At 47.6% G+C, this 25160-nt stretch overlaps 2 protein-coding genes across 4 annotated transcripts in view; one reads left to right on the top strand and one right to left on the bottom strand.

Annotated features, from left to right (window-relative positions):
* Positions 1–7450: 7450 nt before the first annotated feature.
* FKBP14 (FKBP prolyl isomerase 14) lies at positions 7451–16383 on the bottom strand. Its single transcript, XM_001381501.4, has 4 exons — positions 15834–16383; positions 13308–13459; positions 8711–8838; positions 7451–7772 (listed from the first exon to the last, which is right to left on the bottom strand). The coding sequence occupies exons 1-4, from the start codon at positions 16028–16030 to the stop codon at positions 7614–7616; spliced, it is 636 nt and encodes a 211-aa protein (XP_001381538.1). The 5' UTR covers positions 16031–16383; the 3' UTR covers positions 7451–7613.
* A 4177-nt stretch (positions 16384–20560) lies between these two features.
* Positions 20561–25160, top strand: part of PLEKHA8 (pleckstrin homology domain containing A8) — a 40393-nt gene continuing 35793 nt past the window's right edge. Inside the window, exon 1 of one of the 3 annotated variants that reach the window (XM_056797290.1) lies at positions 20561–21039. In XM_056797290.1, coding sequence (XP_056653268.1) covers positions 21000–21039 — 40 coding nt within the window. In that variant the 5' untranslated portion in view covers positions 20561–20999. 3 annotated transcript variants of the gene reach the window in all.

Below are 25160 nucleotides of genomic sequence, written 5' to 3'. Positions count from 1 at the left end.
TTGAGGGACTGAGGGAAGGGCACTAATGCCTATGGAGATCGGGACAGAACAGTGGGGGAAAGCATTGAACTTGAAGTCAGAGGATTCGAGTTCGAATCCCAACTCTGTAACTTTCTACTTGTCAGTCCTTGTGCAAATTACTTAACATCTCTCCACCTCAGTATCCTCATCTGTAAAATGGTGGCGGGGGGGTTGGGGTGGATTATATGTCCTTTAAGGTCCTTTCCAGCTACACATCTATGTTCCTATGACTTAATAACCATCTTGAAGTTCTTAAAAATGTGAGTATTAAAAAAAAATCATCTTGGGGGCAGCTAAGTGGGTCAATAGATTGAGAGCCAGGAGGTCCTAGGTTCAAATCTGGACTCAGCTGTGTGACCCTGGGCAAGTCACATATCCCCATTGTCTAACCCTTACCGCTCTTTTGCATTGGAACCAATACATAGTATTAATTCTAAGATGGAAGATGAGGGGTTAAAACGAAAACAAAAGATCACCTTCCTTTCCCTCTTTGGGTTCCTATCACCATTCCTTTGGGTGATCATTTTTGATACCACAAAGTAGAGCTTCTCAAAGTGTGGCCCTGGGATCCCTGGGGGGGGGGGGGCCATGAGGTCGAAATGATGTCATTTGTAACATGATGAATATCAGGAGCCAGAATGCAGACCCCAAACTCTTGGGAAGGGCTTGTTCCAACTTGTTTAAGAGTCTGAAGGTTGATACCAAAGAGCTTGAGAGCTGGTGCCAGAATGGAGACAGGATTCTGTGAGTCACAACCTTCACCCTTTCTCTTTATGTACAATCCTGCTCCTTTGCTCCATCCTCACATTCTTCTCACTTGAAGACTCGGCTCATGTGCCAGCAACTGCATGAAGTCGTCACTGATCCCCTCAGCTGCTCTCTGCCTCCCAAAAGTCCATGGAAATCATTTTATATTTACTTGTATATATGTATAGATAGAGTTATACATTCATTTTATATATATATTTGAATATGTACATAGGCACTAGATAAATGCATGTGTAGATATGTAGATATACATGCATGTATGTGTGTTTTGTTGTGTAATCATTTTCAGTCATGTGTGACTTCATGACCCCATTTGGCTTTCTTCTCCAGCTCATTTGGCAGATGAGGAAACTGAGGCAAACAGGATTAAGTGACTTGCCCAGGGTCCCTCAGCTACCTTACCATTTCCTTCTCCAGCTCATTTGGCAGATGAGGAAACTGAGGCAAAGAGGATTAAGTGACTTACCCAGGGACCCTCAGCTATCTTGCCATTTCTTTCTCCAGCTCATTTGGCAGATGAAGAAACTGAGGCAAAGAGGATTAAGTGACTTGCCCAGGGTCCCTCAGCTACCTTACCATTTCCTTCTCCAGCTCATTTGGCAGATGAGGAAACTGAGGCAAAGAGGATTAAGTGACTTGCCCAGGGTCCCTCAGCTACCTTGCCATTTCCTTCTCCAGTTCATTTGGCAGATGAGGAAACTGAGGCAAACAGGATTAAGCGACTTGCCCAGGGTCTCACAGCTAGGAAATGTCTGAGGCCAGATTTGAACTAAGAAAGATTGAGTCTTCTTGACTCCAGGCTATCCCGGACCCCTAACACCCACCCACTGAGCCATCTAGGCACATGTCTGCATACGTATATATTCACAGCTATATGTGGGTTCATATATAGGCATGTAGAATTCTACCTCCATGAGGGCAAGGACCATTTCACTTCATTTTTGTACCTTAACACGATGCCTGGCGGCGTGTGATTGATTGATTAGTATCTCAAGCACAACAATGTCCCTCTCTGCTTGGATCTCATTCTGGTAACCTGACCTCTCTGGGCCATTAAGAGGCACCATAAAGACCACCCATGTTGCTACTGGCTCCAGATTTCAGCTCGTGGCCATATCCCACATTCTGCCTTTCCACGTCACCATGCAAGCTTCCTCTCCACTTTCATTCCAGAAAAGAACCCTCTTCCCTCCTCCCCAAATAAGAGAAGCCCAAGATTCCCAATTTGGATGATGGTGGACGAGGTTAAGAAGATGGCTCTGGCTGAGGTAATTTCTCAACGATGAATATCAATCTAAACAGTAAATAAAATGCACAGCTCTGAAAGGATCAAGTTTCCAGGGTCCGCCATCTTTCTAGAGAAAGAGCTGGTGGTTGCTATAGCATCCTAGTCTCCTGATAATAGGGGTGAAGGCTAGAGTTCAGGGCTATATTGTCATCAGACAAGACTCTGCCAGGACAGGCACAATGAAGCATTTAAGAGTGTTAAAGGAAATTGGAAATGAGTGCAGCCTCCCCTACCCCCATCCCAATCTCCAAGTATACTTCCTGCTAGAAAAAAGAGACTCGTCCCAGAAGCCTGAACTTGGCATGGAGCTCAGAACTGCTTCTCAGTGTTCATTTACTCAGGAGAGAGTTTTCTTTATCCAAAGTGGACATTCCAGGGTCACAAGTGGAGCAGGACGTGCACATTTCCCACAGTTCCCAAGAGGAACATAATCTGTGAAGTTCAGGGACCAAGGGAGCTGCCCATCATGCTCTCTGTTTTTTCTTAGCAAGCTTCACGTCATTTCTTTCTTGAAAGTCACAGAACAGGATTTCTAGTCATGGTCTGTCGCAGGCACTCAGATAATGGCCTTTCTCAGATTCACTTTAGGGCATCCTTTTTTGGCTGGAAGCATCACTGGCACAGCAAAGACCCAGAGAGTTGATGAAGGAACAAAAGGGTCCATAACCAATCCGATTCGTGTTGCTCATTCTTAAGCATCTTTTGAAGGGTTGAGCCTTTTGCCTCCAGAAATACCTGACTGTATTGTAACATTCTGCTCCAATCTCTTTGGCAGGCCTTAAGGGTATCAAAATTTTTTTATATGTTCCATGTTTTAGAACTTCGGTGACAGTTTCACATACATTGTATTACTTGAAGAGGAAGCTAGAAACATGGAAAACAAGACTATAAAACCCTCTAAAGGAGGGGCACAATCTTGGTCTGTATCATAGATGCCTTGGGCAATCGGATAAATCCTATGACTCCATTTAGGTTTTCTTGGCAAAGGTACTGGAGTGATTCAACATTTCCTTTTCCAGCTCACTTTACAGATGAGGAAACTGAGGCAAATGGTGAAGTGACTTGTCTAGGGTCACACAGCTAAGCAATGTCTGAGGCCAAATTGAACTCAGAATAATGGTTTTAAATCATAAAATAAGATACATCAGATTACAAAGGATTTCAGTTATACTGAAATACTGTTATAGCAATATTACAATTATAAACAAAACACCAAACTCATGAACTCCATGTAAAAAAACATCTGTTTTAAGCAAAGAGGGCAAAAAGCTCTACTAATTTCAAGGTAGTGGCAGACTCTCCAAGATAGGAATTTCATTGCTCAAGAGAAGGGCATGAGAAGAGTAAAAAAAAAATCAACTTAATTTTAAATAAAGACTCAAAACCTATAGATATGGGTATGTAAGAAGACATGTTTATAAATTATTATCATGGACTGAGAAAAACTTAAGAACCTCATTTTAATGGCTATCCCCAACTACCAAATACTCATGGTTTCCAGGCTCCAAAGAATTTTTTTTTTTAATGCTCCAAAATATAGAGATGTGGCAGAAGAAATCCTTGGGGAACCTATTGGAAACAGGATGGAGTATCCATTATCGTCATCATCCTTCTATTGGCTGATCCTCGACTTTTGTCAATCCTGCCAAAGCTAAGCTCATCTCCCAATATTTTTATTCAATGACATACTACATTTTTTCCTCTAGCCCAGGAGAAGATTAAATGGAAACACAGAGCAGGATGGCAGCCCATCTCATGATTGTTTCAATCTGAACTCAACTGGATAAAAATTACAAAGCGATAATAATGACAATGAAAAGACTCCTCCTCAGAGCCTAAACCAACACCCTTGGCTTATGTAAGGGGAAAAGTACTTACTTTGGGGCAAAGTAAGAGAATGCTACCCAGGGTGAAGAACAGGGAGAACCACTGGTTTAGGGAACAAATCTAAGACTTGAAACCCTGAAACACCAACCAATTGGTGGTGCCCTAAAGAGCTGGGTGGTTCAGTGAATAGAGAGCTGGACCTTAAATCAAGAAGACCCAAGTTCAAATCTGGCCATTTACAGTTCAAGTTCAGATATTTTCTATAACATTGGGTGAGTCACCTAATCTTGGCCTCAGTTTCCTCAACTGTAGAATGGGGATAATAATAAAAAATAATACTAGTACTAATATACTACTAGTAAAATATCTCCCAGGGTTTTTATGAGGATCAAGTAATATTTGTAAAAACCTCAGTAGGTACTTAATATGCTTTTATTCCACCCCTTGCCTCACTCTGGATAGAAGCTCCATCAGAGAATCCCCAATGGGAATACCCCCACCTGCTGGAGATGCTGCAGTGTCCATGGAGCTGGATGGACTGAGGGTAGGGCACCAGCACACTATGATAGAGAGATGATACAGCCATTATTCTCTCCATTTTACACGGGAGGAAACCAAGGTTCAGAGAGCCTTAGAGGGGTTCATACAGGGGTCCCCTAGAATGGAAGTGCCTGAGTCAGAATTCAAACCTAGGTCTTTCTGCCTCTAAATCCAACCCTTGATCTGTTCTACCAGATTGCCTCTCCTTTTAATGAGGGACAGAGAAGATACGCATTCCATAGGGGAGTGCACAATGTCTATTTTGAAGAGAACACTAAAAATATTGGAAGACCAATTTAATGTAGTTTTAATTATTTTAAAGCTGTAATGAGAATTTATCCAGGTTTTCTATCCAGCTATGGAATAGGTAGCCCAAAATGCCGTATGTTGCAAATGCTTGTCTGGATAATCGGAAAAGAGGTTTCATTTCCAGTGGGTTTTGCTTGGAAGTCCCTACAGTAGATAAGGCACGGCTAGGTAGTTCAGTGGATAGACACCTACAGTCAGGAAGACCTGAGTTCAAATCTGGTCTTGGACACTTACTAGCTATATCACCTTAGGTGAGTTATTTAACCCTGTCTGCCCCAGTTTCCTCATCTATAAAATGAGCCTGAGAAGGAAATGACAAACCATTCCAGTATCTTTGCCAAGAAATCCCAAATGGGGTCACAGAGAATTGGACATGACTGAAATGAATGAACAACAACAATCCTCCAAGTGGCCATGAGCCAAGCTAGCTGTTTTCCCAAATCCCAGAATTCCACACACCCCTCAACATGAGATTGACCCAAATCAAGTAGCTGTTGAGGAAGGTAGATAAAGCACCATTTCCAATAGGATGCTGGGGTCACACATCCTGGAGGTCTCTGTCTGGTCATTGGGAGGAAATGCAGAAACTCTGGACTCCGGATCTTGGCTTAGCCAGAAAACAAACTAGGAATATGTGAGCATTTGTGACTTCCCCATTCTTGATTGTTTGGCCCCTGATTGGGATCCCAACCCATTCTGACCTCAGTTTACCCATCCTGGAACTGGATTAGTAGACTCAGCAGCCAGTCCCCAAAACTCAGTGTTCTTCCTGACAAGCCTCTCCAACCCCAACTGTGGAACATCTTTCTATTCCCAGGAATGCCTCTCCATTTACCTTTTTTCGAATGTGTTATTGAGCAAGAGCTCACCCAGGCAGAAAGGAGAAAAAGTGTGGCTAATTCTCCCAGATGGCCAGCTAACTTTTAAAGGTACAATCTGGCTGTGGACGGGTCTTTGTATCCGAGGTCTCCCATGCTCTGGGAGTTAAGCAATAGCTCTACACTGCTCCCCCCACACACACACCCCAGGTTTCTAAATCTAAACTCTCATCTTCGTGATTGAAAAGAATTAATAGAGAGGGACCACCTTAAGGCCAGCTGCTCTCCTCTCAGCCACCCACGAAGCTGTCTCTGTTGTGGTTCACAACTTTTCTTAGGTGGGGGTGGGAAGTAATTAAATGTTTTGATTAAAAAAGACCTCCCTCTGAGCTCCAGAAAAAAGACAAGACTGAGTGAATCAGCCTACTAGGAAAGGAATGATCGCCTGCCTACCTTCGGGTTTAACAAATCTGCAGCATCTCTGATCATCTCTGAGTTGGGAGGGAGCAAGGCAAGAGTTTGGGTTAAGGGAAGTTCTACAAATGCACACAGGAGGATTGTGGGTTGGACTTAGGTTGTTCTTAGGATTCTTCTCTCCAAGCAGAGCTATTTCCAGTTCCGGGGACAGATGCTCCTACTTTAGGGGCTCACCCAAAGAATTCCCAATTGCGAGTATTTATTGAGTTCTAACTGTATTCAAGGTACCACGAGCATTACCCAAGGAACATCACCAGCATCATCAAACTGACTTTGGCCAAGCACTTTGCCTAGCAAATAAAATATTTATAAAATTCTTTAAAAATCTGAAAATGCTATAAAATGCTCCGTTATTACCGTATCTCATTTGATCCTCCCACCTCTCTGGGAGCTAGGTGCTCTTAATACCTCCATTTTATGGGTGAGGAAACTGAGGCAGATTCTCTAGGATCACACAGCTAGTGAGTATCTGAGGCAGCAGGTAAAGCTGGATCTCTCCTAATCCTCCATTCCTGAGCCTCTCATGCTGTTGTCAGCTAGCTGCCTAAACTGGGGAAATGTCCACAAGAAGGCAATCGGGATGATTATCCATGCCTGGAGAAGTAATGATTTGTCTCCAGCACTCCTGCCCTCCCACCATTTTGCCTCAGGCACAAATGTGGGAAGTACCAGGAACCACAGGGTAGTTTGCCACTCAAGTCTTGGGTAGAACCTCAAGCTTTCTTCAGAATTTAGCCCACCTCCTACAGGAAGCCTTTCCTGATCTCCTCCCCAGCTGCCTATCCTCTCTCCAATTGCTTTTTCTGTATTGTATATCTACTTATGTGTTTATATGGTTTCCCCCCAAGAGAATGTAAACTCCCTGAAGGTAGATGGTTTCCTTTTTGTTTCTTCTCCCCAGTGCCCAGCCTGTGCACACACACTTTTCATTATTCTGTACTCATTTGAATTCCCCTTCAAGAAAGCAACAGTTGGAGCAAACCAGCTTCTAGACCATGAAAATGGGCAGCCTTGGGCTCCTCCCAATAGATTGATTGCCCTTTGGTGGGTGGTAGAAAGCCAAGTGCCTGGTTGGTGATTTAATGAAATTGAATGTGGATGCCTGGTTCCTGCCGCCATGTTTTTTAGATTGTGCATAAGCTAGTGCATGTCAGGCTGGAGATGTGGGAATAAGAGAGAGGCTGGCGTGCTCCAGGATGAGGGATTGGGGTGGATCAGGAAAAGAAATGGGCTCAGGGGCTCCACGGGAGCCAGGGCAAGCTTCTTCCCCCCTAGAGGGGTGGCTCTCCTCATCCACAAAGTAGGAGACTCTCAGCTTCTTTCTCCATCTCTGAATCCAGGACAAATTCCAAGTCTTCCCCCAGGGCCACAGCTCAGTGGGGAGAAAGGGGCAGAGAGCATGTCACTCAAAGGACTTCTTTAATATTCAAAGACACACTGCAGGAGACAATGACTTCTTTCCTGTAAATAAATACTAACTCAACAGACAGAATCAACACTAATAGAAAATACAGCTCAAAAACTAGAGACCTTCCAGGTGCTGTGCCAGACCGAAGGGGGCTTCTTCACAGCTCATCGTGTTTGTAGGTGAATTCCCTGGCGGAGATGAATCCGTCTTTGTCCTCGTCTTCTTTGTCAAAGATGTCCTCCACCAAGCCATCGTGATGGCTCTCATTGACCACCGCCCCATGCTTTTCAAACTCCTTCTTCAAATAGATCTTCACCTACAAAGGAAAAAATCAGGCTGCCTGGAGAAGCTGGCCTTCCGGTTCAGGAGACTCTGATCGAGGGCCCCAACTCGAGTTTCTGGCTTTTTTATTACTGCTACTACTACTACTAGGCAGCACTTCTATAACATGTTAAGGTTCAAAAAGCACATTATTGGCATTGTCTAATTTAATCCTCACAACAACCCTGGGAAGTAAATGCTATGATGATCCTCATTTCATAGCTGAGTAAAAAACTGAAACAGACAGAAGTTAAGTGATTTGCCCAGGGCCACACAGCTATTAGTCATCTAAGGTAAGATTTGAACTCATCTCTGTTTGACTTCAATGGTAACATCCTATTCACTACCCCCACCTACATGCTGGTTTTAGAAACAGAGATTTAAATAGTTCAATCAAAAACACTATTGATTTTTATATATTTTTTTATAATTTTATAATATTTCTTTTTTTATAATATTTTTAATAATATTTATATTATAATTATATATAATATATAATATAATATAATATTCTTTTTTTATAATATTTCTTATTTACTAAAAGGAACCCCCTTATTTTTTCTTAGAAAACTTAGCCATCTGGTTATAAGAAGGTATATGTTGAAGGATATGTGATTCAGTTGATGAAAAATCAACGGCCAGCTCAAGGAAGTTGCAGATCTTTGGAGCTCTGGAATGTTTTTCCCAGAGGAAATGGTCCCTTGGTTGGGGTTTTTGTTGTTGTCGTTGGGAGTAGGACGAGGGAGACTGGCTCTCCCTGTCCCTGCCCAGGATGGAATTACAGTGTCCACCTTCAGTCCAGTCCCGTGACTGATCAGCATGGAAGCTCTGAGCTGCTCCTTCTCCCCTCTTTCGGCAGCCTGTGTACCCCCAACTCCTAAGGAGCCCACAAAGCCATCCTTGAGCCCTCACCACCAACTCCAAGAGCCTCACCTCCTTTTTAGACAGTTTCCAGTCATCATTAAGATCCATTTCTTGGAACGACTCGTGGGATCTGGGTCCATTTCGAATTTCCAGGAGATCAATGTTAAATATTAGTGTACTCTCAGGGGGAATTTTACCTGCCAAGGGGGAAAGAAAAGCAGCTTTCATTGATATTATTGATGTTTCAAAGTAGAAGAGGTGAATCTGGGCAAAACAGGCCCTTCACTAAAACTGAGGGGCAAATGTACAGAGAACAGTGAGTGGCTGATAGGGGTCTGGGGTCACGTCTTGAGTCAAGGCTGTGGACTCATTTCCCTTCAGCAGCAGGAAGAAGGGCGAGCTGCTCTCTAGAGGCCTTGGCTTTCTATTCCAGACACACATCCAATAATCGAGAGGACTAAAATAGTTTTGCCTAGCACAGAGCTAAGCAATGAAAAATCTCATTTGTGCAACTGGGCGATTAAATTCTCAGGGGAACCTTCCCTCCTATTATTTAATAAACTGATGGAAGTGAAATGCTCAACTCAACTAGAACCAAGTACTCAAAACACTTTATGAAGTACCTACTATGTGTTGGGCACTGATTAGGGCTACGAAGACAAAAAACAAAGTCTTTGCCCTCAAGGAGGAAGCATTCCACCAAAAGACAGACTAGTGGGACGCACCTCCTAGGGCCATGTTTTTGGAACTTTTGGAACTTGTTCTTTGCTCCACCTCGATGTCCTGCCTTTTTATCTAGATATTAGGACATCAGATTGTTGAATCTCCGTTTTTCTACAACACGATGTTTCCACGTGGAATCCCAGAATTTCAGAGTTGGAAGGTATATTTCTAGTACAAAGGTTTTTAATCTGGGATCCATGCGCTTGTTTTTAAAGAAGATTTTGATGGTTTCGTTTCAACAAAATTTGTAATCATCTGTTTTTCATTTGATGCATTTAACAAAGGGATTCTGAGGAGGGGTCCAAAGGTTTCACTAGGCTGACTGCCCAAAGGAAGCCCCCGAGCTAGTCCAATCCATGCCAGAACCAACATCCCTTTGACAACATACCCAGCAAAGGGCGATCCAGTCTTTCCATGAGGATGTCCAGAGCGGGGGAGCCCATGACCTCCCACTCTGGGATCTTCTCAATTTGTATAGATTGACATTTTTCAAAGAGCTTCCATGGATGATGGATCTCCAAGTCCCCTTCCAGCTCTCTATCCCAGGTACCATTTTACTCTTCTATGGGCTTGAGAGGGGAGGTTATTGGTACCACAAGTTTGCAGCTGAAGAAACTAAAGTACCAGTAGGTTAAATGACTTAACTAGAAAGTTTGGGGCTGAGAAGAGAACCAGAAGGCACTTTCATCCCAACCCTATCCTTATATAGCTCATTGTCTTGATGCTATAGCAATAGATTTGCTATTACAAAGAACGATGCAAGTGATTTGGAGTCAGGGAGTCCTGGGTTCAAATCCTAACTCAGGTCTTTACTAGCTATATGACCCTGGACAAGCCACTACCTTCTTTGTGCCTTGGTTTCCTAATTTGTAAAATGAAGGGGTTAGGCTTGATGTTCTCTGAGATCCTTTCTATTTAGATCAATCAATCAATAAACATTTTTATGGGTAAAAAAACACATTCCCTGTCCTCAAGGAGCTTATAATCTAATGGCTGTAGCCCTAAAGTTAAGCTCTAATCATCTGTCTATACAGACAGCTCCCTTTTGATTAAACTGGGGGTGGGGGGAGATGGATAGATGATCCAAAATGGCAGCTTTAAAAATCCTCAGCTTGGTTTTAGAAGATTTTTTGGTTTTTCCCCTTTTTGTACTTACGTTTCAATTCTGGTGTGTCTGATGCCCTGGAGAATTGATTTTATTAGAAAACGTTTTTATTAATTTTATTTTTTGAAGACTAAAACCACAGCATGAAGATCTAACTTAGAACCCTCTAGATCATAACCTAGAATTGGAGGGAAGCCTACAGGCTATTTAGTTCAACCCCTGTATTTCACACATGAGAAAACTGAGGCCACAAAAGATAAGGTGACTTTCCTAAGGTCACACTCTAGCAAGTATCAGCTCTGGGGTTGGAACCTGGGTCCCCTGACCCCAGAGTCAGGGCTTTTTCTATTATTTCATATTCGGGGTCTACAATACCATATGAAACAGCCCCTGTACCTGGCACTCGGGAAGTGCTTGACAAATGAATGTTTCTTGATTATTAATTAGCAATCCCATAACACAGGTAACTTTCAGATGAGGCAAAGAGGTCCAAAACTACTAAACTACCATCAAGACTAGAAAACAGGGTAGAACTTTCCCTGGATCACAAAACACTTCATCATATTTCTACTGCATAAAGGAAGTGTGAGTCTGGGGATGCTCTACTTTAAGAAAAACTAAAAAAAAATCTATTTAAAAAGAAAGAGAAAAAACAATGTAGACAGGGTCTAGCCCTCTCAACATATGGAATGTCTTGTGGTGTCAAGCTCAAATAGAAGCAGGCAGCATTTTGACTTAGAAACCCACAAATTAAAATCTATGTTGTATTGTGTGTTTAGTTATTTTGTTTAACATTTCTCAGTTATATTTTCAGCTGGTTCTGTCCTCCCTAGGGAGTTTTGCAGGCTGCCTGTGAGTCTGACATCTCTGGTAGAGTGGAATCCAAGGATCTGGGTTCAAATCCCAGTCCTGATGCTTGCTGCCTACGAGACCTTGGACAAGTCATTGAACTTCTCTCAGTTTCATTTTCCTCTTTTAATCTGAACAGAGAATTATAGAAGCCATAGAATTCAACTAATTTCCTGGGAAATGGAAGCTGAAGCAGTCCTTTAAAAAAAAAAAGGCACTTAATGAGGAAGGAAGATGTGAACTGCAAGAAACTGGGCATTTCTGCTAGCTGCCTAGGGAGGAAGAACCCCTCTTCTAAATATTTCCCTCTGTTCAATCAGAACATTTGGGATAAACCCTCCCAAGCATTTTTTCTTGAGCCCCAAAGCTTCCTGGAAAGGATGAACCCCCTCTTCCAAATATTTCCCTCTGTTCAATCAGAACGTTTGGGATAAATGCTTCCAAGCCTGTTTTTTCCTGGCGGGCTGGAGCATTGTGAGACCCCAGGAGAACACTTACGCTGCTCACTCAACGTGGTCAGGGGCTGAGGGGCCCCAGCCCGGTTGATCCACAGCCGTGGTCCATTCTCCCTCCCAGGACTCAAAGCCTACAGAGCCGGTGTTGGGCGCAGGTTAGGGGTGTTAGTTGCTCATTTCGGGGAAGGAAAGCGGAGTTAGGTAGGTATTGGTTAAATAGTGGACATTCCATCCTGTTCGAGACAGAGGAGAGAGGAGAGAGGGCTCAGCTGGTGAGTTACAGAAACAGGAAAAACCCCCGTATTATCCCACAAGCCCGGAGCCTGGTTCTCTTTTCCAGATCTGAATCCAACTATAGAGACAAGAATATTTAGCTTTAGTCAGAAGAGCCTTAGCAACGGCCTTTCCAGGAATACAAACGTGAAATCCTTCAAAGGAATTCAATGTATGCATTGCTGGGAAAGAAACAGACTGTGGGGGGATGGAAAGGTCCTTCCAGTGTCTAGTAAAGAGAAGGGAGCTGAGCAAAGCAGAGGAAAGATTTTATCATAAGGAGAAAATTCTGGTTTGGCTGTCGGGACGAGAGAAAACAATGTGAAGAGCAAATAAGCCAACTCGTAGAAAGATGGATGAGAAATGAACTCAAGGACAAAGAAATTGGGATGGGAGAGGGCAGGGGGAGGGGAGGGAGGTAAAAAAATACAAATAATCATCATTTTTTTCCTTTTGGGGGTCTAGCCCTGGATATTATTGGTGTGAGGAGGAACTTCTGGTGGGAAGATTCCCTCTCCCGGGCAAGCTGTGTCCGAGGTAGGCTTGAGAGGATTTCCAACCTAGTCTCCTCTAGAGTCCCTCCCCCCCCCCCCATAAGACAGAGGTCTGATGGGTTGGGGCCACTTTCCTCATCTGTCAAATGCAGGAGCTTAGAGTAAACGGCCACTCTGGCCCCCTCATCAATCAATCAATCAGCTTTGAAGAAGGCACCTACTATGCGACAGACACTGTGCTAAGTGAACGGCATGGATGGTGATGAGAGAGCCTGAGCACCCCCGCAGCTCTAGTGGTCTCTATAAAGGGTCTGGGGGACCCCAAGGCATGATGGAAGCGTCATGTGGTGTGGCTGTAGTTCTGTGGTTAGCCCGCTGGCCTTCGTGTCCCACTTTGGACATGTAGGTGCCCTGGAGCAGCGTCTCGGGCTCTAATAGGTGCCAAGGGGCAGTGGCAGAGTGTCCTCTGCTGGGAGCTCACTAGAGCAGTGAGAGCCCAGGTCAGTAGGTACCCCCATCAGTGTCATTAACAACGACAAGGATAACGATGACATTGATCACAAAGATGACGTCATTGAGCATTAACATCGACTAGAACAACATCGTATGATTCTACTCGAGTGAATGACAACAGTAACATCGGTCTGAGTAACAAGAAGTAACAAGGTGGTGACTCTGGCCATCCCCTTTGACCCAACGCAGGAAGGCCTGGGAGCTCCTGAGAGGAGAAGGAAGAAGGAAGAGGAAGGAGAAAGGGACAAAATTACCTTTGCCTTCTTTTCCATAACCCAGGGCTGGGGGGATGGTGAGCTTCCTCTTCTCCCCCACGCACATGCCCTTCAGGCCTTGGTCCCAGCCTTTGAGAGCCTCCAGGATGCCAAGGGTAAACCAGATAGGCTGCCCATTGTTGTGTTTGTGGCTAACAAAAACAAGATGCACAGAGTTAGAGAGTGTCTGCAGGCTTCACGGCATCGCTTCCTGGCCTCCTCTTCTCTGCAGATTCCCAGAACCTTTTACCTTCTTTTTACCTCTAATGGAAGCTGCTCTCTTTTCTGTCCTTAAAACAACCTCACCACACTGAGAAAGGCTGCCCACTCCAGCCAAGGCCAGTGTCCCAGAGTGAGGCCCTTGGGAGCAGCATGGAGAGCAAAGAGAGATTTGGGGGAGCCAGTGGAGGAAGGTGGGAGACAAAAGCACTAGCTGCGGATATGCACGCGTGCTCAGCTGCACATTCAGGCAGACTTGCAAGACTATGGTATCTGCAATCCAAAGAGCTAGTTCTGGGGTGTCCCAATGTCAGGCTTCTGCTAGGACATAGATGCTGTCCTGCAGAAAACCCTGAAAGAATAGCAGGCCCCTCCTGTCCCCTGAATTCTCCCCTGGGCACTCTACAACTTCAAAAGAAATGTCAGTTAGCAAGCATTGATTTTCTCTCCCTCCCATCTACCTCTAATAGGGATTAAAAAAATCCTTCTGACAAATACACAGTCAGGCAAAAAAGATCCCCCAATGGACTCACCGACATCCTTTTTTAGCTAGTTATCCCCTCAAAGGTTACCTTTCACCTCCTTTGCCTGTATCGTGGCCAACTCCAATTATTTCCATGCTTTCTCAGAATGTAAACTCCTGGAGGGCAGCAACTGTTTTTATCTTTCTTTATGTCCTGGAGTGCTGAGCTGAGAGCTTGCTGATTGGCTGATCCATTTCTATTCCCCTTATACCAACAGTTAATAAATGTCTGCTGGCTCACTGATTGACCCTCTTTTCTTTATGGCCCCAGCACTGTGCCCCAAAGACAGTTGGCCTTGAAGAGACCTTTGGCGAATTAGTCAGAACAGAACACAGAAACAGCATGGAGAACACTCTCACCTCTCTTCTAAAAGGCAAAGGAAATTCCTGCATTTTTTTGCTTCTAAATCCCCAGGAGGTTCCTAGAATCAGAGAGACAGAGGGAGGAGAAGGGAGGGATCTCGGAAGTAACGGAATTTAGCCATCTTCCCTTTAAAGAAGATGAAACCCAGTCCCAGAGTTTAAGTGACTTGCCCAAAGTCATTTAGGTACTAAGTGAATGAATGGGATCCCCACTCGGGTCCTCTGACTCCAAACTCAGGACTCCCTCCACTGTAGGGTGAAGAATTTTAATCACAAGTCAGACTCATTAACAAGGTATCCAAAACTGAAGAGCAGTGGAGGGATCTGATGAGAGAAGAAGAAAGAAGGGGGAAGAGGGGAAGGAAGAGGAGGAGGAGGAGGAGGAGGAGGAAGAGGAGGAGGAGGAGGAGGAGGAGGAGGAGGAGGAGGAGGAGGAGGAGGAAGATACTGGGCTGGGAGCCAAGAGTTCTGGGCTCTATTCCAGCTCTACTACCTAAGAGCTGAACCAGACAAGTCAACTTCAATGCACCCATTTCTCTTCTTTGAAATGAAGGGCTTAGGCCATATTTTACCAATCCAGCTTGCATTGAGACAATGCCTTTGTTTACCTACAGGACCAAATGTCGGGTAATTAATAGCCAATAAGCGGAAGCAGCATGGTTTCGGAGATCTCACTCTGGGAAAAGAAAAGCACTGGATAGGAAATCAGGGGTGGATCGATATTGAAGCAACAAGATAAACGATTATATAAATCCGATACAAGTATTCAAAGTGTGAAAAGAGGGCTGGGATTGGAGTCTGGAAACCTCCGTTCAAATGAAGTCAGCCTCAGACTTTGGTCGTTTCCATCTTAAGTTGAGGACAGAAAGTTGGTCTCTGCGGCGCGGAAACTCAAATTCAAGGACAGCTTCTGACAACTTACTGGCTCTGGGTCCCTCAAGCTTGTCGGGTTCCCCTGGCCACTTAAGACTAAAATGCTCAGGGGGCAGCTAGGTGGCTCAGTAGATAGAGACAGGCCTGGAGGTGGGAGGTCCAGTCCTGGGTTCAAATGCGACCTAGCTTTCTGACCCTGGGCAAGTCACTTAACTCCCTTACTGTTTTTCTGCCTCAGAACCAATACACGGGGCTGATTCTATGACGATAGGAAGGCTCAGGGAAGGTAAGGGTTAAAAAAAAAAAGGCTAAAGCTTGCAGTGGGTCTGCCAGCTAGGGGAGAAGGAAGATTTCTCCTCACTTGGGAATCTGTTTATGAAAACCCAGGTCCGGTCTCTATCCTATCCCCAGTGCCTCATCCATCGGGAGAGCCAACTTGGAAAATGAACGTTGAGTTTTCCACAGTGCTTTTTCGCCAGCAAAGAGGTCAAGTCTGCCGGCCCTCTGGCCCCGCCTGACCTGGCCACCTCTCCTGCCCCATCACTTACGTGGAATGGAACAAGGAGCCGTCCTGCTCCAAGTAGCCTTCATAGTGCACCAGCATCATATCGCCGCCTTTGGTCTTCCGATGGCAGATGAAAGGCTTCTGGAGCACCTCGATCTTCACCTCGGGCTCCGGGATCAGGGCGCCCCGTCCCAGGGCCAGCAGGGCAGCCAGGAGGGCTGACCACAGGGCCGGTGTCATGGTGCCAGGTCAGCAGCACCGGCGTCTAGCCAAAGTGAGTCGCTCAAGAGAAGGCTGCCTGGCTACATGAAATCCTCGCCGGCTTCGGCTAAGTGGATGTGGCTTAAAGGCTTCGAGGAACTGCTGCCACCGCCAAGTTCATGGCTCCCAGGTTTAGTAGACGTGGCAGCTTCTGATCCCCCTATACTACTCTGAAAGCGCAGCACCGGCTCTTTAGGGTTAAACTCGGCGGGTGCTAAGGCTGGCTCTTCCCTTTTGGGGCGGCCTCAGGAAAGCGGCCGCTGATTGGACCCTGTTCCCGTCCCTCTCCCACTTCTACGTACTGGCCAATGAGAACTGTCTGTTCAAACAAGACCGCCCTCCTACGAGAATATTGTGTATCCACAGAACGTGCTGCTTGGCAACCCAAGCCAGCGACGCCTTTTTGGAGCATGCTCACTGGTCCAGCGCCTGGACTGAATGTATGCAAGTCGGCCAGCCGGGATTTCGGGGCTCCGGATTTTGGCGAAATGGGCGGAGTTGGGAGAAGGGAGACCGGAGGGAGGGCCCTAACCGAGTGTCAGAGGGCTAAGACAGTTTTCCATCTAACTGGTCAAAGTCCCGGAATTGGTCATGAGGAGCAGAATCAAAATACTCCATCTAAAATGTTGGAAAGGATGTGAAATAATTGGGACACTAAGGCGCTGTTGGTGGAGTTGTGAAGTGATTCAACCCTTCTGGAGGGCAATTTGGACCTATGGCCAAAGAACTACAAAACTATGCAGTCTTTGACCCAGATTTATGCTACTGCTAGGTCTGGATCCCAAAGAAAAAGGAAGGAGGAGAAGGGAAGGGAAGGGAAGGGAAGGGAAGGGAAGGGAAGGGAAGGGAAGGGAAGGGAAGGGAAGGGAAGGGAAGGGAAGGGAAGGGAAGGGAAGGGAAAAAAGAAAGGGAAGAGAAGGGAAGGAAGAGGGAGTGAGGGGAGGGAAGGGAAGAGAAGGGAAGGGAAGGGAAGGGAAGGGAAGGAAAGGGAAGGGAAGGGAAGGGAAGGGAAGGAAGAGGGAAGGAGAGAAGGAAGGGAAAAGGGGCTTATACAAAAATATATATTTATATCTGCTCTTTTTATGGTAGCAAAGAACTGGAAATGGAGGGGATCCGTGGGGGGAGCAGTTGAACAAACTCTGGTATATGACTGTGATGTAACACTGTTGTGGAATAAGAAATGGTAAGTAGGATACTCTCACCAAAAAAAAAAAACTCTCACCTTGAAAGAAATGATGCAAAATGAAGTAAGAAGAACCAGGAGAACATTGTACACAGTAACACTGATATTGTACAATGATCAGCTGGGCATAACAGCAATTCTCATCATTACAATGATCTCAGATAGTTCTGAAGGACTTATGAGAAATGCTCTCCACCTCTAGAGAAAGTATTGATGGTGTCTGAATATAGGTTGAAGCATACTTTTTTAACTTCATTTTTCTTGGGTTTTTTTTTTCTTGAACTTCAGTTTCCTCATTTTTTTAAACATTATTTTATTTGGTCATTTCCAAACATTATTCACTGGAAACAAAGATCATTTTCTTTTCCTCCCCCCCCACCCCACCCTTCCCTCTCCCATAGCCAATGCTCAATTCCACTGGTTATCACATGTGTTTCTGTTTCTAACCCATTTCCATGTTGTTGGTATTTGCATTAGAGTGCTCATTTAGAGTCTCTCCTCAGTCCTATCACCTCCACCCCTGTAGTCAGGCAGTTGCTTTTCCTTGTTGTTTTTACTCCCACAGTTTATCCTTTGCTTGTGGATAGTATTTTTAGATCCCTGCAGATTGTTCAGGGACATTGCATTGACACTAATTGAGAAGTCCATCACCTTTGATTGTACCACAGTGTATCAGTCTCTGTGTATAATGATTTCCTGGTTCTGCTCCTTTCACTCCGCATCAGTTCCTGGAGGTTGTTCCAGTTCACATGGAATCCCTCCACTTTATTATTCCTTTTAGCACAATAGTATTCCATCCCCAACATATACCACAATTTGTTCAGCCATTCTCCAATTGAAGGGCATCCCCTCATTTTCCAATTTTTGGCCACCACAAAGAGTGCAGCTATGAATATTCTTGTACAAGTCTTTTTCCTTATTATCTCTTTGGGGTACAAACCCAGCAGTGCAATAGCTGGATCAAAGGGCAGACAGTCTTTTATCGCCCTTTGGGCAGAGTTCCAAATTGCCCTCCAGAATGGTTGGATCAGTTCACAACTCCACCAGCAATGAATTAGTGTCCCTACTTTGCCACACCCCCTCCAGCATTCATTACTTTCCATAGCTGTCATGTTAGCCAATCTGCTAGGTGTGAGGTGATACCTCAGAGTTGCTTTGATTTGCATCTCTCTGATTATAAGAGATGTAGAGCACTTCTTCATGTGCTTATTAATAGTTTTGATTTCTTTGGCTGAGAACTGCCTGTTCATGTCCCTTGCCCATTTATCAATTGGAGAATGGCTTGATTTTTTGTACAATTGATTTAGCTCTATAAATTTGAGTAATTAAACCTTTGTCAGAGGTCTCTATGAAGATTGTTTCCCTTCTGATTTTAGTTACATTGGTTTTGTTTGTACAAAACCTTTTTAATTTGATGTATTCCAGATTATTTATTTTGCATTTTGTAACTCTTTCTAAGTCTTGCTTGGTTTTGAAGTCTTTCCCTTCCCAAAGGTCTGACGTGTACTATTCTGTGTTCGCCTAATTTTCTTATAGTTTTCTTTGGTGTTTTTTAATCTACATTTTTTGAAACATGGCTATTATGGAAATATGTTTTGTGTGGCATATATAATCTGTATCAAATTGTTTGCCCTCTCAAGGAGGTGAGAGAGAATTTGAAACTCAAAATTAAAAAAAGGATGTTAAAATTGTTTTGTGTGTAATTGAAAAAAAAATAAGTATAAAAAATTCCCAAACCCTCTATTTCTCTAAGTTTCAAGCTGCTGTCACCTTCCTCGATATCACTGTCATTTCTTGAGCAAATTTCAAGTTGAAAAATCACTTTACATACTTATATGGGCTCAATACAAACTCGGTGAGGTAGGGCATGTTGGGTGTCCAATACCTTTTCCATTGTAAGTCCAAGGAAATGGAAGCCTATTTGTAAAGAGAAGGATCTGACCAAACCCAGCTGGATATGTCTTATCTTACAGTCACACGCTTACAGCCTCAGGGAACTTAGAGACCATCTGATCCAACCTGATCATTTCACCGAGGAAAGAAGCTGAGTTTCCAAGAGGTTGTAGCTTGCCTGAGGACAGGTGACTGGACAGAAGCATTACTCTACTGTAGCATGGTCATGTGGGTTTCTTTTCTTCCTGCTCTCTGTGCATTTCTGACCCCAGCCTCAATGTGATTTCTTCTTTCGCTCCCAGTGTGCTAGCGAGCACCCCAAGCTAGCTCCCCTTATCAATAGCGATCGTCTGACAGTTAAAAGGTGTTGCAGTCCACGGGAGGATAAAGGGCCAAAATGAGCCCACTTCTAAGAGAGGACCTTGAAAGAAGGTCCTGCTCCTGCTGTCCGAGCCCTGGGGAGTTACGGCACTCTTGGCTAAATCAGCATTTCAGAGCTGGAAAAAGCCTTCAAGATTAGGAGGTCCAGCCCAGTCATTGTACAGAGGAGGCTGCTAAGGTTAAGGGGGCAAACGACCCCTTAAACCACACTCACTATTGTAGTTCAGGCATCCTACTTTTCTTGAGGCCCCCCAGGACCCTACTGTCCTCAAGGTTTTTTCTTGGCAAAGATATGGGAGTGGTTTTTCATTTCCTTTTCCAGTGGATTAAGCAAACAAAGGTTAAGTGACCTGCCCAGGGTCACTGCGCTAGTAAGTGTCTGAGGCAGGATTTGAACACAGGTCTCCCCAACTCCAGGTCCAGCGCCCTATCCACCTGGCCACATGGCACCCCACTTCTCACACTGCTTTTTCTCCTGAACTAGGAGATGCTTTTTAGGTCCCTTCCAGTTCAGAACCCTTTTTGTGCATCCGTTTTCTCATTGTCGTGGTTTTCGCTATTTTAACTTTGAATGGTGCGTTAATGGGGACCTCGCTGAAGTGAAGGCCGAGGAGCTAGGTGGAAATCCCAGCTCTGCTACTGCCTGTCGGGCCTCAATGTGCTCTGGTGGTCTCGTCTGGATGGGCTCTCCCTTAAGAGCGGGGGTGGGGGTGGAGGGGTTGGGGGGGTGAAGACACGAAAATGGGGGTGCGGCCACGTGTGTAGTGCCCGGCCCCCAAGCTCAGTAAGTTTGGTAAAGAGTTTTGTGAACTTTAAAGCGTCCGTAACCGCCGCTCATGGTCTGAAGAACCAGCATTTCCCGACAGGCTTCCTGGAGAGAAGCCGCCAGGGGGCCCAGTAGGTGCCCATTTACACCCGCTCCAAGGCCGTTCCTCCGCGAGCCCAGTCCTGGAGTTGCGAGCCGCGTCGGGACGAAAACCCGGAGTGGAACGCGCGGCCCCGGGCGGCGGAGCGGGGGTGGATGGCGCACTGGGCATGTGCGAGCGTGCTCAGTCCCGAGCCGGCCTCCCGAGGTTGCAGGGAGCCGGCCGGCTGCTGGAGCCGGAGCCGGAGCCGGAGCCTAATCCGTGGCGGCGACTGGGCTAGCCGGGGAATTCGCTACACTTTCGGAACGTTGATACATTCGGTCGCGCGCTGCGCGCGCTCATTGGCCGCCGAGCCGGGCCACGCGTCGTTCGGATTCGTCCCGCGGCCCGCCGGGCTCGGAGCGCACAGGAGGGAACCCGGCAGCCCCGCGTCCTCGCAGCAGCGTTCTGCCAGGCTGCCCCGGCCCGGCCCCGGCCCCAGCTCGGCTTGGCTCGCCTCGGCCCGCTCCAAGATCTCTTCGCCGTCGGGCCGCTCCGGGCGGGCGATGGCCCTGCGGCCTCGCGGGAGTCCTTGGGGCCTGGGGCGGCGGCGGTGACCGGTAGATGGGCCCGGACGCCCGGCACCATGGAGGGGGTGCTCTACAAGTGGACCAACTACCTGAGCGGTGAGTGGAGCCCCCGTCGCGATGATCCGGCCCGAGCCGGCGAGGGAAACTGAGGCCCAACCACCTAGGAGTCAGCTGGGGAAGGGACCTCCAGGGGGCGGGGTCACCGGCCATTGAGCCTCAGGGCTGAGAGAGCTCTTCGGGGTCCCAGTCATGGAGACGTCGAAGTAGAGCTGGACCTCGAGCCGTCGTCTTAGAACCGGGCCAGGGACCTTTGGGGTGGGTCAGGGCCTGGAGGGGATGGATGTATCTGGTCACTGACCCTCAGGCTTGGGGCCGGGAGGGACCTTGAGGGGAGTCCCTGGTCATCCAGCCTTGGTCTTAGGGGTCGAAGTAGAGCTGGAGGGGGTGGGGGTCCCCTGGCCCTCCGGGGAAGCCCTCGGGCCTTTTCTGTGTCCGGCTCTTTTGGTCTAGGAATGAGGAACTGACTGAAGCCAAGTGCGGCCACCCACTCCCTGGGTTTATAGATGGGCCGGGAAGCGAGCCCGGGAGGCAAAGGTTAGCCGGGGATGACTCAGGTAGTAAGTTTTACAAGAGAAGGAAGCTGCCCGATAGATGTGCCCAAGGTCACCCAGAGCGCCTCTGACCAGGGCCAGCCCCCCTCTCGTGTGCAGAGGGGCAGTGCCTGCCCCGCCCCCCCCAGGGGCTCTCAGGTCAAGCCCTCCGAGATCCTCTAGACACACCCTCTCCTGGAGGCTGGCCACCTGGAGGGACAGAGGGGGGGCCCCTTGTGGGTCTTGAGAATGATGGTGCTCATGGGGTGCCCCACTTTTGTGATCCCATCCTGACACCCACACCTATCACGGAGACCCCAAATAAACCAAAGGAGCATGCCCCGAGGAGCGCTGGCCAGGCTCGCCCCCATCAGGATCATCCCAACAAACTGGCCTTCCCCTCTGGGGTAACTGACTAGAAACCACCTTTCCTGGAGATGTGACTTCCCTTCCTGAGAGCTTCAGGATGTCAGGAACCTCCCGTAGAGGGAGGGAGGGAGCCTCCTGGGCTGGCTCGCCAAGTGCTGCTTCCCAGAGACACCATCTCCACCTTCCTAAGGAGTGGAATCTTCGGGTCACCCTGGCAGAGATCTAGACTGGTCTGCCCTTTCCTCCTCCAGCTCATTTTACAGATGAGGACATGGAGACAGACAGGAAGAAGTGACTGGCCCAGGGTCACACAGCCAGTGGGTGTCTGAGACTAGATTTGAACCCGGGATGAGGGTCCCTGACTCCAGGCCTGGTGCTCTATCCTCCTTGATCCCCCCCACCCCCACCCCAGGAGTGCCAGCCGTCCACATTAGCTTCCTTCTCGGCAGCTCACCGCATGGACAGAGGGTCTCTTCGCCTGTCCTTTGGTCACTTGTACTGTGAATGGGGGCGGAGGTCTGGTCACTCGCTCCCTCCCAGCCTGGGGCAAAGCCTCACTTTTATGTTAAACATTTCCCCACAGACAGCGCAGCTACAGTCCTGGCTGGGGGGCCCTCCCGGGCCATTTTATAGGTGAGCCATTGGAGGCCCAGACAGGGCTAAAGACTTCCCTGTTGTCGTAGAAGTGCTGTGTGACAGGTTTGGACCCGGATTCCCTCCTTGCCCCTCTGGGGCTCTTTAGCCAGGCCGGCCCCTTCCCCATTTTATAGATCAGGAAACCCAGAGCCAAGGGGGTGAGTGACTCAGCCAAGGTCACACAGGCAGTCCTTGCGGCTGGGATTCAAATCCCAAACTTCTGACACGATCCAGAGTTTCCCCCTGTATCCTGCCGTCGTATTTAGGGACATTGGCTTAGACTGAGTCCTCCTCTCAATGGGGACGTGGAGGCCTCCTTTTCCAGGATGGCTCCCAGAGATTTAGGGCAGAGTAAAACAGGGCTGTGAAAGAGCTGCCCATCTTGTCTCTCAGGTCTGGCCAGCTCTTCCCTGGAATGCAAACAGCCCAGGAAGACTGGAAGGAGATGGTGTCAGGAAGTGCCCCAAAGGGTGCCCCAGGGGTCTGTCCTTCAGGCAGCTTCACTGCAGGGGCCCAGACTCCTTCTCTTCCGGTGGTGCCTTCTGGCCTCTGCTTGTTGCTCTAAAGCCTGGGCAAGGGGGGCTTAGCTTTTTTATCGTCCCTCCTTCCCTTCTCTTCCCTGCTCCTCACTCTTCCTTTCCACTGTCCTCCCCTCTCTTCTTCCTCCCTCCCTTCTTTTCTCCTCCTTTCCCTCTGCTCCATCCCTCTCCTCTCCACTCGCCTCTTCCTTCCCGGCCTCCAGGTCTCTCCGTGTCTCTCTCCCTCCCTCTCTCCCTCCTCTCCGTCCTGGACTTAGAGCCAAGAGGACCTCTCTTTAGGGCCCCCGTCCCTCCCTTGTTGGCCGGATGGGTGCCTCCCCGTCTGCTCTAAAAGGGGGACAATAACATGGACTGGAGACCCTCCCCGGCTGGGAGAGTCCTGAGGATCCAGCGTGTCCACTCGGGCTGTTGGCATCATCTTCATCCTCCTCCTCGGACCACGATTAGCATCAGCCCAGGAGGACGGAAACTCCTCGAGGGTGCCTCCCGGCACGGTGCTGGACCCCCAGAAGAGGCTTCCAGAGGCCCGAGGAATGGCCTTGCCTGCGGGCCAGGCCCAGGGCAGGCCCGTTTCTGTGCTTACTGGTTTGCGCTCCTTCTTGTTTTTAAGTCATCTCAGAGCCAGGCCTGGCAGCGGAGGTCCTGGGTGCATATCTGGCCTCAGACGCTTCCTAACTGGGGGGTCCCATTGCCTGGCCCTCCTCTTGCACTTCTGAACTCCTAGGAGGTTCCCCCCGAAAAAGAAGACAGGAAGGCTCAGTGGGACTCGGGAGAGAGGAGATAGAAGGGCATGTTCAGGCGACCTCGGGGAGAGCCGTGCGCATGAAATACGCTGAGGCGCCGGCGAGGAGTCATGGAGGTCAGGCTGGACTCAGGTTGCCAAGAGCCTTGAATGCCGGAGAGAGGAAGACGTTGGCATGGGATGGCACCAGCTGGTAGAGAGCCCAACCCCCGATAAACCGTGAACAAGCTGCCGTGGTGGGGCGACGGCAGAGCGGCCCCTGCCCAAGTCCTCAGGGCCATCCCCGATCCCTGCATGGCCGAGAGGCGCCGAGTCGTCCAGTATCGCTACTGTGCGCCAGCTTCTCCCGCGTCTGCCTCCTCCTCTCTGCATCTGTTCTGGCAGATCTTTGCAGCTTTTCCCGACGTCATCCTGCTCGTCGTTTCTCAGAGCACCAACATTCCCCGGTGGATGGGCATCCCTTCCTTTGCCATTTCTTTGCCGCCACAAAAAGCGCTGCGCAGTATTTGTGTACAAGTAGGTCTTTCCCCCCTTCTTTTGGATCTCTTTGGCACACAGACCTAGCAGTGCTCTTACTAGAGCAAAGGGTCTGCACTCTTTTATCGCCCTTTGGGCATCCTTCCAAATTGCTCTCCAGAACAGTTGGATCAATTCACAACTCCACCAACAATGCATTAGTGTCCCAATTTTGCCATGTCCCCTTCAACATGCGGTGCCTCTGCATTGTTTTAATGGGCATTTCTTTAATCAAGAGGGATTTAAAACTTTTTTTTATGTGATTATTGATGTCTTCCTCTGAAAACTGCTTGGTCCTATTCTTTGGCCATTTGCCATTTGGGAAGGGCTTAGGGTCTTATAAATTGACTTAATTCTCTATAAATTTGAGAAATGCAACCTTTATCAGAGACATTTGTTATAGCCCCTCCCCACCCCATTTGTTGTTTCCCTTCTAAGCTTGGTTGCCTTTGGGTTTTTTGTAAAACACTTAATTGGCTATATCAGAGTTACTCACTTTGCCTCTTATAACACTCTTCCTGTTGTTTCTCCAAAGACCTGCCAGGCTACTCCTCTGTGTTGCCCTAGTTGGTTTTTGGTAGCCCTCTTTATGTCTGAAGCACCACATGCTCTTGAGAAGAGTCCCAGGCCGGTCCTTGGCTTCCGGAGCATCTCTTGGGCAGCTGGGGAGCTGATGGATTGGAGTGGCAAGAGATCCCCTAGAAGCCTGTGAGCAGCCCAAGCCAGAGGTGGAGAAAGGGAACGGGTACAAGAGATGCTACGGGTGGATCATCGCTGGACCAGGCCGCAGCCTTCTTGCGCCCAGGCTCCAGTTCTTCGTCGCCG

The sequence above is a fragment of the Monodelphis domestica genome, chromosome 5, assembly GCF_027887165.1.
Source record: "Monodelphis domestica isolate mMonDom1 chromosome 5, mMonDom1.pri, whole genome shotgun sequence".
Taxonomy (NCBI): Eukaryota; Metazoa; Chordata; class Mammalia; order Didelphimorphia; family Didelphidae; genus Monodelphis; species Monodelphis domestica.
This window is presented reverse-complemented; position numbering and strand designations above follow the sequence as displayed.